The sequence below is a fragment of the Patagioenas fasciata genome, chromosome 14 (assembly GCF_037038585.1).
Source record: "Patagioenas fasciata isolate bPatFas1 chromosome 14, bPatFas1.hap1, whole genome shotgun sequence".
Taxonomy (NCBI): domain Eukaryota; kingdom Metazoa; phylum Chordata; class Aves; order Columbiformes; family Columbidae; genus Patagioenas; species Patagioenas fasciata.
In genome coordinates, this window is record NC_092533.1 from 17601954 (window position 1) to 17615873 (window position 13920).

Here is a 13920-nt window from a genome sequence, read left to right on the forward strand (position 1 = left end):
AGGGGAGGATACTCGTGTCAATTAAGCAGAAAAACTCTTTTCATACAGACAAGCATTCAAGTTGTTTGTCCTTTGAGGGAGTTGTGATACATAATGTGAAGAAAACAGCATTAGGATGATGTGTCCTAGAACAGCATTGCTACCTAGGGTGATGGTGACCTAGGTGAAGATGAAGCATTTGATTTCGGGAACTTTCCCTGGCACTAGCTCTCATACTCAATAGCGGTGCTTCTCTGACCCGTCCCACTTGCGCACTCTCCTTAACAAGTGGGGAAGAGAAGGAAAATTCCTCCATGGATCCTGTGGAAGTGGCATATCTTGCACTGCCTTCACAACACAGAGGAAAATCAGGAGCTGGGTATGGATAGCTGGACAATGACACCCAGAGCAGCGCTCTGTATGCGGGGAGGGACGCTGCTTCTAGGCTAGGAGAGCATTTACACTGTACCTTTCGGCTACGGTTAGGGATGGACAGTGCAGAGTAAAGTAGCAAACTCCAAACCAGCAGCTCTGCCCCGAATAAGGCAGCAGAGGAAATATTCCCCCTTGCGACGCTGGGTGGGGATGTTGGCCACGGAGAGGCTGTTTCCTCTGTCTGCACCGGGTTTGCAGATACAAGGAGACAAAAAAAATGCGTGTGAGCTGCTCGGGAAGGGCGGTGGGACACGGAACCGGGGTGCTCGGGGGCTTTCAGACCCCCCTTACCTCGGATTTCTGACAAACACCGCTGTCCCTCGGACGCTGCTTAAAAATGCTGGGGACCACGGAGGACGGTGGATGGCTTTTCTGGAGACTAATGGCGTGTGGGAGACGGAGCAGAGGAAGAAAGAGGCAAGTGATCTTATTTATTCTCTGCGTTTGCGTGTGTCAGAGCGGAGCCGAAACCCTCCGCTATTCTCTGGCGGAGGAAATGGAGAGGGACTCGTTTGTGGCCAATATTTCAAAGGACCTGGGGGTTTCTCCGAGCCAGCTCGCAGCTCGCAAGGCCCGCGTTGTGTCCGAGGGGAACGAGCAGCTTTTCCGCCTCAATCGAAACACCGGAGTCCTGACGGCCAAGGAGTCGCTGGACCGAGAGGAGATCTGTCCGCAAAGCGATACATGCACGCTTTTCTTTAAGATATTCTTTGACAATCCGTTGCAGCTGATCCGAGGGGAGGTAGAGATTCGTGACGTGAACGACAACTCCCCCGTGTTCCCGCAGAAGGAGATGGTTTTAGAGATTGTGGAAACGGCATCTCCTGGGTCCCATTTCCCTCTGGAAAGCGCCCAGGACAAGGACGTGGGCAGCAACGGCTTACAGAACTACAGCCTCGGGTCCAATTCGCATTTCTCTCTCGCTCTTGGAACAGGGAAAGGTGGAGGAAAGTACGCGGAGCTCGTCCTAGAGCGGCAGCTGGACCGCGAAGAGCAGCGGGAGCTGAATTTACTCCTCACCGCCACGGACGGGGGGTCGCCACCCAGGTCGGCAACGGCTCAGGTCCGGATCGTGGTGCTGGATGCTAATGACAATAACCCAGTTTTCGGTCGGGAGGTCTACGAGGTTCGCCTGACCGAGAACAGCCGCCCGGGGCAGCTGGTGCTCCGAGTCACGGCCGCGGATCCTGACGAAGGGTCCTATGGGAAAGTGCGGTACGGCTTCACCCAGACACCAGAGCGGTCCCGGGAGCTCTTCGAGCTGAACCCGGACACCGGGGAGATACGGGTCGCGGGAAATCTGGACTTCGAGGAAGCGAAAAGCCATGAGATGGTGGTGAGAGCCACCGACGGCGGAGGGCTGTCTGCCCATTGCAAAGTGCAGGTGGAAGTCCTGGACGTGAACGACAACGCCCCGGAGATAGCGCTCACCTCCCTCACCGCCTCAATTCCGGAGGACGCCCCGCCCCGCACCGTGGTGGCCCTGTTCAGTGTGCGAGACCGGGACTCCGGGGACAACGGCAGGACGGAGTGCACAATCGACGGGGACTCGCCTTTCAGCCTCACACCCACTTTTGATAATTACTACGAGCTGAGGACAAATGCCGCTGTGGACAGGGAGAGGATGGCAGAGTATAACATCACCATCACAGCCATGGACTGGGGCACGATGCGGCTGAGCTCTCGGGAAAGCGTATTCGTACAGATATCCGACGTGAACGACAATCCTCCAGAGTTCACCCAGGAGATATACACCATGTCGGTCACGGAGAACAACAGCCCCATGCTCCGGATCGGCAGCGTGAACGCTACGGACGCCGACACGGGAAAAAACGCCCAAGTGAGATACACGCTGGTGCAACAGGAGGGCAAGGAGCAGTCCGAAGTGTCGGTCAACTCTGAAAACGGGGACGTTTACATCCTCCGCCCGCTGGACTATGAGGAGGTGCGCGCCTTCGAGGTGGCGGTGCGCGCTGCCGACGGCGGCTCCCCGCCGCTCAGCGCCCAGGCAATGCTGCGCGTGATAGTGCGGGACGAGAACGACAACGCGCCCGTCGTGCTGTACCCGTCCCCCGACAACAGAGCGGCGGCGGGCGAGCTGGTGCCGCGCTGGGCACCGACGGGCTACCTGGTGGCCAAGGTGGTGGCGGTGGACGCGGACGCGGGGCAGAACGCGTGGCTGTCGTACGAGCTGGTCAAGGCGACCGAGCCGGCGTTGTTCCGCGTGGGGCTGCACAGCGGCGAGGTGCGCACGGCGCGACCCGTGGCAGAACGCGATACGCCCCGGCAGAGACTCGTTGTGCTGGTGCGAGACCGCGGGCAACCGCCGCGCTCTGCCACTGTCACTCTCGGCATCGTCCTGGTGGACGGCTTCTCCGAAGCGCATTTGCGAGTGAGCGAGGAGGCGCCGGCCGCCGAGCCTGACGGGCCGCTGACCTTGTATCTCATCGCCTCCCTGGCCTGCGTGTCGGCGCTGTTCCTGGCCACCGCGGTGGCCGCTGTGGTGGCGAAGGTGCGGCAGACCAGGCGGAGCGAGGCGGAGACCTTGCCGACATTCCCCCAGACTGCCACGGAAAGCGACGCGGGTTCCCTGCCCCGCTACGTGTACGACGTCTGCTTCGCCGCCGGGACCGTCAACAGCGAGTTTCGATTCCTCAGGCCCCTGTTCCCCTGCTTCCCCGCCGGGCTGCCCCCCGGCCCGGGTGAACAGCGGAGCTCGATGTGCTCGCAAGAGGCGGCCAACCTCGGGGCAGAAGGCGACTGGGCTGCACAGGTGAGGGACCTGGACGGACCGAGGCGACGGGGGAGCGGGGAGGGAGCAGCGCGGGATGTGTTTGTTTGTGTGGGAGTGCTCAACCCGGCATTAAAACTACCGATGTTGCGGACTGGTGATGGAGGAGCCACTGGGGCTGGAGTAGAGGGTGGACAGGGTGTCAGAGCCTTTGGTCTGCCCAGGAGGATCCGTCATGGATCCGCTGCTCCCCAAGTTCTTACTAACCCCACCCGCCACACCCTGCTCTATGCTCTGAGTATTCGCGTTAGATGAAGTTTCTTGTGTCACCACAAGGAAGGGACAGCTGGATCGTAAGAAGATTAGAAGTAGAGGTATAGATGTGTGAGGCACACAGTGGATCCTGTCCACACACGGTGTAGAACACGCAGGGACCCGGAGAAGGAACAACACCGCTCCCAGGGATGTGTCCTCCCGGAGGCAGCAGCACCAGGAATGTAGTGGTCCTGGTCAGCTTCAAGCGGGACTGCGGGGACAGCGGTGCAAAAGGTTGTCACATCCTGACGGCGTTTTCTGCACTGCCGTTCGAAGCTGGTGCTCAGTACTGCCAAGTACCGTTCACCAGGGTGGCGGCAGAGCTGAACTCAGGCTGTCTTCCAAACTGCTGTAGATGACGGAGGTGGGCACCTCTGCCATTAAATCTCCTTATTTTTGTGTCTTTTATTTTTCTGGTTTTGGCCAGAAAACTGTGGTTATCGGAACTTCACAATGCACTCTTTCAGTCCTCTTCTGACCCAGCTGGGTGCTCCCAGATAGTACCAACACCTCTCTTATCAGTGCCGCTGTGAACCTGGAGTTATGCCTGAGACATACTTTAAACTTCCTTAAATGTCCTTTAAACTTGGGGGCAACAAGAGGTGATAAAAGAAACAACTCCTTCTCTCCTTATTCTCCCACTGAGTTCAAATCCTCTCTAAACATGAGGTTACTGGTTTCCGGGGATCCATCTAGCCGTTCACAAGAGTCTGGACGAGGAACATACATGATATTAAACCACATTTACTGTTTGTGAGAAAGTGGTTTTATTTTGGGCTCCTAACGTCTTAAATGAAATTCAGACTCGTGAAAGGTTTGCAGTAGTGCCTTTGTGATGGCCACAGGGCAGGATGGATTCTGGCTTTAGGTTTTCCCTGTTCAGGTCAGAGACTCACCACCCGGTCCAGTCTCCTCTTTGGCTCTGGATGGAGAACAATGATGTCACACCCGCAGTGGTGTGACCATCACCTTTTCGCTGATGTCTTCTTACCTTCAACGCCCAAATAACAACATCCACTCTGTTCTTTTCAGGGTAGAACTCCCCTCTCTGAAGACACGGTTCGCAGAGCTGCAGAAGCAGCTTGCACTGCAAACAGGGAGATGGAGCTAAATGTCAGTTCTGGTCAAAACCCTTGGCTCACCCATCAGTAAATGAAGAGTAAGACAAACATGTCTGTCCTCACCGGCTAACGTCCTCACAGCGAAAAGATGACGAAGAGACCAAATACCCGTAAAAAGGGACCAGGGAGTTACAAGGCTTCTCTGTGAGGCAGTAAAAACTCCTCTTGAGCAGTACTTTATTCATGTAGATATTTTGTAATTGTGATATGGATGGAGGAGGAGGACTGTGTTGCATGTTGACTACACAGAGGCTTGCTGTATGATTGTGAGAGTATCACTTCTTCTAAATGTTAAGGGAAGTACCAAAAACTGGAAGAAGGCCTTCAAGATAACCTATTAATCTTCTTCCTACGTCACCTTTTTTGTCTTTTTTTTAAAAAAATTATTATTTTTCCTTGTGAAGAGGGCTCTGTAATAATGTCTTAACTTTCTGCAGTTTGTTCAATGCCAGGCCAAACAGACGTTAAGCAAAATTAAGTGGTGTTCGCAAAGGAAATCCTTAATAACAAGTAGAAGCTGAGTACATTGGAAACAGCTGATATCGACACACTTAGCATATTTGACCAGGAGTTTACAGGTTCTCCATAATGTAAAGAGTGGGCTTTGAGCAATAGTGTTTGGTTTGTCTGGGTTTGTTTTTTGGTTGATTGGTTTGTTGTTTGGGTTTTTTTTTGTGTGTTTTGTTTGTTTGTTTGTTGAAATGTACATTTCAGGATTTTTGAGCATAAAGGTAGTAGAGAATTAAAAGTACTGATTGTGGTTTTACAGTAAAACAGGCTAAACCATTTACAATAAAGTTAAGGCACTGTAGAATATAGAGAGTCAAGAAGCTTTCTGTTTTAATTACTTTGTGTTCATCTATAAAGAGGTGTTTCCTGTCGCTCACACATTTTTAATAGTCCAATGCCTGGTGACGGAAAACAATAAAACCTACTTGGAACTCTGTTGGATGAGTGTGCTGTCTCGAAAATCACTTGCCGCAGTCATTGCCAAGGAAACAGCCATCCCAAGAGCAGGATTTCAGGAATAAATCCGTGCTTCAGAGTGGATTTTATGCAGGGGAAATCACAGCGACCTGAAAAGTAGTCCGTTCTCAGAAGCCGGAGCAAACTGGAGTGAGATGTTCGGAGCCAAGAGAGATACTGCCCTTCTTGAGGGCTCCCAACCTGAGAGGTCGTGAATCGGGGAAACAATCTTGGTCCATTCCAGAAACACACCCGAGAGTTACTACGGGAAACTACACGGCGACCACCTCTGTGGTTGATGGACCAGCTCACTCATGCTAGACATCCGCAACAATACGCAACTTTTTAAGCTAAACAGTCTGGAAGTAATTCCTTCGCTCTGCATAAACGGTTCAAACCGTTATAGGGAGAGACATTAGTAAAAACAGGTTTAAATAAATCTCGTTGTCAAATAAAAGGCAAACAGGAGCATTGCTCATTCAAGCGGTGGCCATACTTCAAACAGGCTGGTAGGGTCCAGTTGAATCTGTATGCCTGGATTTCGGAAGAGAGAATTGGAGCGTTTTCTCGCTGTTTTGCAGGCTTTGCTCTGGGAAATCTCCACGTATTTCTGCAGATCGGCCGCTCGGTGCCGCTGCTGACTGCAGAGGCTCCGCGCAGCTCCCGGATCCACCGCCCCCGGGACTGCGGGGCTGCACCAGCCCGGGCTGTTCCGCTCGGGGCTCGGCAGCCTGGATCGGCAGCTCCATCCAGCTCACAGGGGGAAGAGATCGGTTCGCTGGGAGGGAATGGAGCTGAGGAAGAGGGAGGAACCGCTCTCAGGGCGAGTGGTAGCTCTGATCCTGGTCCTCTGTGTATCGGGGATGAGAACAGAAACCGCCCGGTACTCCGTACCCGAAGAGGCGGAGAGGGGCTCCTTTGTGGCGAATATCGCTAAGGATTTGGGACTAACCGGTGAGGAATTATCGGCTCGACAGGCTCGGCTCGTTCTGGAAGGAGAAAAGCAGTATTTGCAGCTGAACAAACACACCGGGGACTTGGTGGTGCGAGAGCAGATGGACCGGGAGGAGCTGTGCGGGCAGAGCGAGCCCTGCCTGCTGCGTTTCGAGGTGCTGCTGGAGAGCCCACTGCAGTCCTTCCGAGCCGAGGTAAGCCTCACCGACATAAACGATCATGCTCCCATGTTCTTAAATAACGAGATAGTTTTAAAGATTCCGGAAACTGCGATGCCAGAAACTCGATTTTTGTTGGAAAGCGCTCAGGATCCAGATGTAGGGAACAACAGTCTTCAGCATTACAGTATCAGCTCGAACGAGTATTTTCATATCTATACCCGGAGGCGGAGTGACGGCAGGAGGTACCCCGAGCTGGTGTTGGATCGAGCCCTGGACAGGGAGCAGCAGGCAGAAGTGGCTTTCAGTGTCACGGCTGTGGATGGTGGGTCTCCACCGCGCTCTGGTACAGCCTTAATCCGTGTCGTAGTCCTAGATACAAATGACAACATCCCGGTATTTACTCGGAGTCTGTATAAAGTCCGTGTATTAGAAAATAGTTCCCAAGATACCTTAGTGGCGGCGGTGTCTGCTAGCGATTTAGACTCAGGAACGAACGGGCAAATAGCCTATTCCATAGTTCAAAATTCAGAGGAAAATCACCAGACGTTTAAAATAAATTCAGAGACAGGGCCGATTCGAATCAAAAAGCCGGTGGATTATGAAGAAACAAAAACCTACGAAATAGACGTGCAGGCCACAGACGGAGGAGGTCTGTCTGCACACTGCAAGGTAGAAGTGCAGGTGGAGGACGTGAATGACAATGTCCCGGAGGTGATCATCACCTCCCTCACAAGCACCCTCTCAGAAGCCGCCCCGCCGAACACCGTGGTGGCCCTTTTCAACGTGCGGGACCGGGATTCGGGGGATAACGGCAGGACGAGCTGCGAGCTGGCAGGCGAACAGCCCTTCAGCATCACGTCGTTGGCGGCCGATGCGTACGCGATAATGACATCGGAGGCGCTAGATCGGGAGCGAGTGGCAGAGTACAACGTGACAGTACGGGCCCGAGACGAGGGCTCCCCCGCGCTCTCGGTGTCCAAGACACTACTCGTGCGGCTCTTGGACGTGAACGATAACGCGCCCACGTTCACTCAGGCCATTTACACCATGGTGTTGAGCGAAAACGAGCCAACGGGTACGAGCCTGGGACGTCTGAACGCTACGGACGCCGACGCGGGAAAAAACGCCCGAGTGAGATACGCACTGGAGCCGCCCTCGTCGAAAGGCCACCCCGTCGAATCCTTCGTAAGTGTGGACGCGGAAACTGGAATCGTGCGGGCGCTGCGCCCGCTGGACTACGAAGAGGTGCGCGCCTTCGAGGTGACGGTGTGCGCTGTCGATGGCGGCTCCCCGCCGCTCAGCACCCAGGCGCTGCTGCGCGTGCTGGTGCGGGACGAGAACGACAACACGCCCGTCGTGCTGTACCCGTCCCCCGACAACAGAGTGGCGGCGGGAGAGCTGGTGCCGCGCTGGGCGCCGGCAGGCTACCTGGTGGCCAAGGTGGTGGCGGTGGACGCGGACGCGGGGCAGAACGCGTGGCTGTCGTACGAGCTGGCCAAAGCGACGGAACCGGGGCTGTTTCGCGTGGGGCTGCACAGCGGCGAGGTGCGCACGGCGCGACCCGTGGCGGAACGCGACGCACCGCGGCAGAGGCTCGTTGTGCTGGTGCGAGACCGCGGACAACCGCCGCGCACTGCCACCTCCACCATCGGCATCGCCCTGGTGCGCGAATTCTCCGACGCCTTCCTCCAGCTCAACCACGGTACTGAGAGCAAGAGGCAGCAGCAGCCGCAGGTGGCCGAGGAAGAACTGCTCACCACTTACCTCATCGCCTCCCTGGGCTGCGTCTCCTCGCTCTTCCTCCTCTCCGTCCTCGCTTTTTCAGCGGCCAAGCTCTGCCATGCTGGCCTCCGGCCACGCCCTTCGCTTCCCTCTGCCCACTGCTACGCTCACGGCGACTTCCCCACCGACGACGTGGACGCGTCCCGCACGGGCACTCTGTCACCGGCTTACCACTACGAATCCTATCTGACCAGCGCCTCGCGGAGAAGCGAATGCCAGTTCCTAAAATCCGGCCTACCCAGCCCACCAAGCAGTGCTGAGGGAGTGGCAGGCAAGCAGCAAGAATCGCTGTGCTGGTCGCGGCCCGCTGCGGAGAGGGAAGCAGAAACGGGCAGCTCAGACCTTCCTCTCGCTCAGCCACTTGACTGCCCGGCCGGTAGGCGCGTCCACGCCTGAGCCTTGCCGAGATCCGCCTCCGATCCCCGTCCTCAACCTGAGATTCCAGTTTCCGTGTAACATCGAGTCCTGCTGTTCCCTGCATGCTGCGCCGGCGGAGGCTCTTACCCATTTTCTCAGTCCGGGGAGGGCGGCTACGTCCCTCCGAGCTCAGCCGCCGCCGAATGATGCCGTGGGAAACGCAATGTACTTGTCGTGCTGAAGGGCAGGGATTGGCCTCCCGGACGCCAGGTGCACAGACACCTGCTCCCGGGCTCATGGCAGCGGGGAGTGGGGGAAGACGCGGGGCATGTACCGCCGTTGCTTGTGCGCTCGGGCTGATGAGGCGGCCCCGCAGGGCTCTCCACTCTCCGTTCCTGCGCTTCCATCGCGCTGTACGCCCGTCCTGCCGCGGGACATCAGGCGGGCGAGCGACCGCAGCCGCACGATTGCGCGCGGGTCCGTGTACCGGTGGAGGCGGCAGCGCGGACAGCGGGCGGTGACGGGAGCAGTCTGGCGACGGGCCGCAGGGTGGCGCTCCTGACCAAGACGTCGCCGAGCGGCTGCGAGCGGGGAGGAGGACGAGCCCGGTCCGGCCCTGCCCATCCGAGCCAGGCCGGGAAGCAGCGTCGGCGGAGAGCCGGGGCGAACGGTGCCCCGTGCCATCCCCTGTCGGAATCCCCAGCCGAACTCGGCGAGAAGGAAGAGGAAACGGAGGGCGCAGGACCGCGCCCACCGCGCCGCTGCCGGGCACCGCTTACCGCGGAGGACTACGCGGGCGATCCGCGAGACGGAGGCTGTCCCGGACCAGCCCGATATGGCGATCGCAAGGCAAGTGCTTTGTCTCTCTGCTTTCCTGTCTCTGTCGCACGCTAGCTCCCAGCCCCTGCGCTACTCCGTAGCCGAGGAGGGGGAGAGCGGCTCGGTGGTAGCCAACGTGGCAGAGGACGCGGGACTGGCCCCGGCGCAGCTCTCGGCTCGCCGCGCCCGCCTGGCCTCGGAGGACGGCCGGCAGCACTTTCGCTTAGAGCGCGGCACCGGCCGCCTGGTCGTGGCGGAGAGGCTGGACCGGGAGGAGCTGTGCGGGCAGGCCGCTACCTGCACGCTGTCCTTCGAACTGATGCTGGCCAACCCCCTGCAGTTCTTGCGAGTCGAGGTGACCGTGCAGGACATTAATGACAATGCGCCCGTTTTCCCGGAAGAACAAGTCACTTTTAAGATTCTGGAAAGGAGTGATCCGGGCTCGCGTTTCCCACTGGAGGGAGCTCAGGACCTGGATGTTGGCACCAACAACATCCAGGCTTACAGCATCTCTCCTGAGAACGAGTACTTTAGTGTCTCCTTTGGGAGTCGGATTAATGACAACAAATATGTGGAACTGGTTTTGCAAAAGCCGCTAGACAGAGAGGAACAGGCAGAGATGTATTTCACTGTCATTGCCATGGATGGAGGTGTTCTGCCCAGGAGTGGGACCACACAAATCCACATTGTAGTTCTAGATGTAAATGACAACGCACCAGTCTTCACACAGGATCAGTATGTTGGGAAGATTTTGGAAAATGCACCAGAGGGTTCTGTGGTTCTCAGTGTGGTGGCAAATGATCAGGATGTGGGAGTTAATGGGGACATCTCCTATCAGTTCAGCCAAGTAGTAGGCCAGATCCACTCAGCATTTGTAATTGACCATGTGAGTGGTGAAATTAAACTCACAAAGCCTCTGGACTTTGAGGCTGCAGAGAATCATGAGCTCAGCGTTCGAGCCACAGATGGTGGTGGCCTCTCAGCAATCTGCAAGGTGTTGGTGGAGGTGGTGGATGTGAATGACAATGCACCAGAACTGGTGGTCAGTTCCTTCAGCAGCCCCCTCCCTGAGAACACATTACCTGGGACAGTGGTCGCCCTCTTTGCTGTCAGGGACAGGGATTCTGGAGACAATGGGAAGATCTCCTGTGCCCTTGAGGACCAGCTGTCATTCTCCCTGCGTCAAGCCTATAAGAATTACTATGAGCTCATTACCGTGAGCGAGCTGGACCGCGAGAAGATTGCACAGTACATCCTGAGTGTCACAGCAGCAGACGCAGGGTCACCTCCTCTCACAACCACCCAGACCTTCACAGTGGACATCTCTGATGTGAATGACAATGCTCCTGTCTTCAACCAGACATTGTACGTCATGTATGTGCATGAGAATAATGTCCCCACAGTGCTTGTTGGAGCTGTGAGCGCTGCAGATGCCGATGTGGGCCCCAATGCCAAGGTGACCTATTCCCTGGTAACAGCCCACCCCACAGAGCAGCATCCCTGTTCCTGCATCTCTGTGAACTCTGAGAATGGGGATGTGTTTGTGTTGCGGCCTTTGGACTACGAGCAGGTGAAACAGATTAAAGTCTTAGTGCATGCCTCTGATGCTGGGTCTCCTGCCCTCAGTTCCAATGTCACTGTCCGCCTTGTTGTGGTGGATGAGAATGACAATGCGCCACTGGTGTTGTACCCCTCACAGGACACCAGCCCACTGTCCAGCGAACTGGTGCCCATGTCAGCTGAGGCTGGGTACCTTATCACCAAAGTGGTGGCTGTTGATGCAGACTCCGGACAGAACTCATGGCTCTCATACCACCTGCTGAGGACCACTGACCCTGGACTGTTTGTGGTGGGTGTCCAAAGCGGGGAGGTGAGGCTGAGGAGGCCTGTGACAGAGAGAGACCCCATGAAGCAGAAACTTGTTGTTCTGGTGCGAGACAACGGGCAACCACCGCTGTCAGCCACAGCGTCACTGAGTGCGCTTCTGCTCAGTGACTTCTCAGACGTGCGCCTGCCACACAGCAGCCTGGCCGCAGAAGATGAGGGTGACTCCCTAACAATGTATTTGATAATTTCATTGGTGTTTGTTTCACTCCTCTTCCTCGCATCCATGGCAACCTTTGTTCTTCACAAGATGTGCAAGAGAAAGGAGTTGAAGGGTGGTCATGTGTTTTACGATGCCGGTAACCTGCCGACCAGCCTGGCGGATGCAGCCACTGCAGGGACCCTGCCCCACCCCTATTGCTATGAGATCAGCCTCACAACAGGCTCGGGCAACAGCGAGTTCAAGTTCCTGAAGCCCATCCTCCCCAGCCTGCCACCACAGCACTGCACCATGGGCAGGGGCACAGATGATGAGCAGGATTTCCCCTGTGGCCCTATCACCATAGATGATGTGGCACCAGACAACCCAGGAATGCTCTCTGTGGAAGAGTTCAATAGTCTTTCCTTTAAGTAGTGTGGAGTCAACACAGCCAGAGGCTTCTAGCCTTGTGATAGGAAGGGATTTGGGCTTCAACATTTGGCAATGGTTCCTTCAGAGTAAATCTGAATTTCCAATTGGAAACAGTGTTTCCCCTCAAATTTTAAGTCTGATGGAAGGTTTTCTCCTCTGCAGGAAATCCCTAAAGAATCCAAAACCTCATCAGGGAGATAATAGTATGTGTCAGGTCTGTTACAGCCATTTCCAAAGCACTTCAACCACACGGTTAATTCCAGGACCCCCAGCTAAGTTCTTGTCTCAGAGCCCTCTTATTCTTGCTGTAAGGCAATGGCACAGTTGGACAGACAAATCATCAGCTTGGTGAAATGCATGTAGCCCTTCTCCTGGGTCAGGAAAGGAAGGAAGTTGTGAATCGTGTGTTACATTGCAGTGCAAGCATGAGGCTCTCTGCGCTCTGAGTTCTGGATGTCTCTGCCTCTGAGACATATGGGCTCTGTGTGTTTTGCCTTCTATATCTGTCTGCACAGCCATTGTCTGTCTGCATATGCTGCTCTGTTGAAGCAGGGAGTTGCTCACAGCCACCCATTTTATCTGTGAACTTCCAGATCACCAGAGAAGAAAGATATCTTGATCCTTTGAATACAGCTGTCTCATCTTCTCTAGGGGAAAGCAGCAACATGCAGAATGAAGCTTTAATTTGGCATATGAAATGGAGGTGGGCAGGTGGACTTTCTCCCTGGGATTGCCTTGAAATTACAGCAGCAAAACAATATTTGTATACAGTATAACTGTACGGAGTTGTGAAAACACATCCATTGTCTTTGAGTGTATTGCAAGGAAAGTCCACAAGATGCTACAAAGGACGTTGTCTAAAGGTAGAATCAAGATGAACTTGGAAAGAGGCTGTTGAATTTGGTCTTGTCATTGTTGTTCCCAACTTCAGAGGCTTCTTGATGGTAGTGGAAATCTGTCCTGAGATGATTTTCTGTGTTTGTGTAGAGCTTTTGCATTCTTCTAATTGCCCTTTCTCCTTCTCCTTTGTGAACTGTCTTTGAACATTTTATTACCTATTCCTCCTAAGAAGGACTGTCATCCCATGTATAATAATGGATTGTATGAATGAAGGCAGTATGACACAGTGTATTTGGAAACCCTCGTACTGTCTTGTGCTTCAGTTATAAACTCTACCATTGTGAACTATAGTACATTAATGTCCAAAAGTGAAATAAAAAGAATATGTACTTGAGTAGAGAGAGTAGTCTTTGTAGAGAAATTCTTTCTGGTAATGCTGTGTTGAAGTTTTCAACGGGCCAGGAGTTTTTTCTCTAATTATCCTCTCTAATGGGTTTGTGGGTCTGCTTTTCTGCAATTTGGAGATGCGGCTTGTAGAACACTCAGGAAAATTGTTGGGAGGAGGGAACTGCTTTGTGATTATTTTGAGCACAGAGCTTTTGGCTGCAAACTCAAGGAGTGAATGATCAACTATCCAGTCAACTTGAATAGAATCATAGAATCATTTAGGTTGGAAAAGGTCCCTGAGACCATCAAGTCCAACTGTTAACCTAGCACTACCAAGTCCCTGAGCACTACTTCATGGCGTGGCAACCCAAAGACTTCCCTGGACAGCCTGTGCTTGACAATACTTCCAGTGAATAAATTATTGCTAATATCGAATCTGAATATCCCCTGACACACCTTGAAGCCATTTTTACTCATCCTATCACCTGTTACTTAGGAAAAGAGACTAACAACAACCTCACTACAATATCATTTCAGTACTGGCCTTTGCTGTCACATGCTTCTTCTGCAGTAGAAATTTTGTAGTAGAACAATAAACTCCAGTCTGAGGATTGTGCA

The 13920-nt window shown here is 54.4% G+C and overlaps 3 protein-coding genes across 3 annotated transcripts; all 3 read left to right on the forward strand.

Annotated features, from left to right (window-relative positions):
• The first annotated feature begins 270 nt into the window (after nucleotides 1–270).
• LOC136107780 (protocadherin beta-15-like) lies at nucleotides 271–5527 on the forward strand. Its single transcript, XM_065849087.2, has 2 exons — nucleotides 271–3187; nucleotides 4493–5527. The coding sequence occupies exons 1-2, from the start codon at nucleotides 752–754 to the stop codon at nucleotides 4610–4612; spliced, it is 2556 nt and encodes an 851-aa protein (XP_065705159.2). The 5' UTR covers nucleotides 271–751; the 3' UTR covers nucleotides 4613–5527.
• Nucleotides 5528–5631: 104 nt separating this feature from the next.
• Nucleotides 5632–8852, forward strand: LOC136107669 (protocadherin beta-16-like). The gene has a single exon (XM_065848875.2). It carries the CDS (start codon nucleotides 6336–6338, stop codon nucleotides 8838–8840), a length of 2505 nt encoding a protein of 834 aa, XP_065704947.1. The 5' UTR covers nucleotides 5632–6335; the 3' UTR covers nucleotides 8841–8852.
• A 784-nt stretch (nucleotides 8853–9636) lies between these two features.
• Nucleotides 9637–13309, forward strand: LOC136107719 (protocadherin beta-15-like). Its single transcript, XM_065848976.2, has one exon. It carries the CDS (start codon nucleotides 9637–9639, stop codon nucleotides 12076–12078), a length of 2442 nt encoding a protein of 813 aa, XP_065705048.1. The 3' UTR covers nucleotides 12079–13309.
• Nucleotides 13310–13920: the final 611 nt, after the last annotated feature.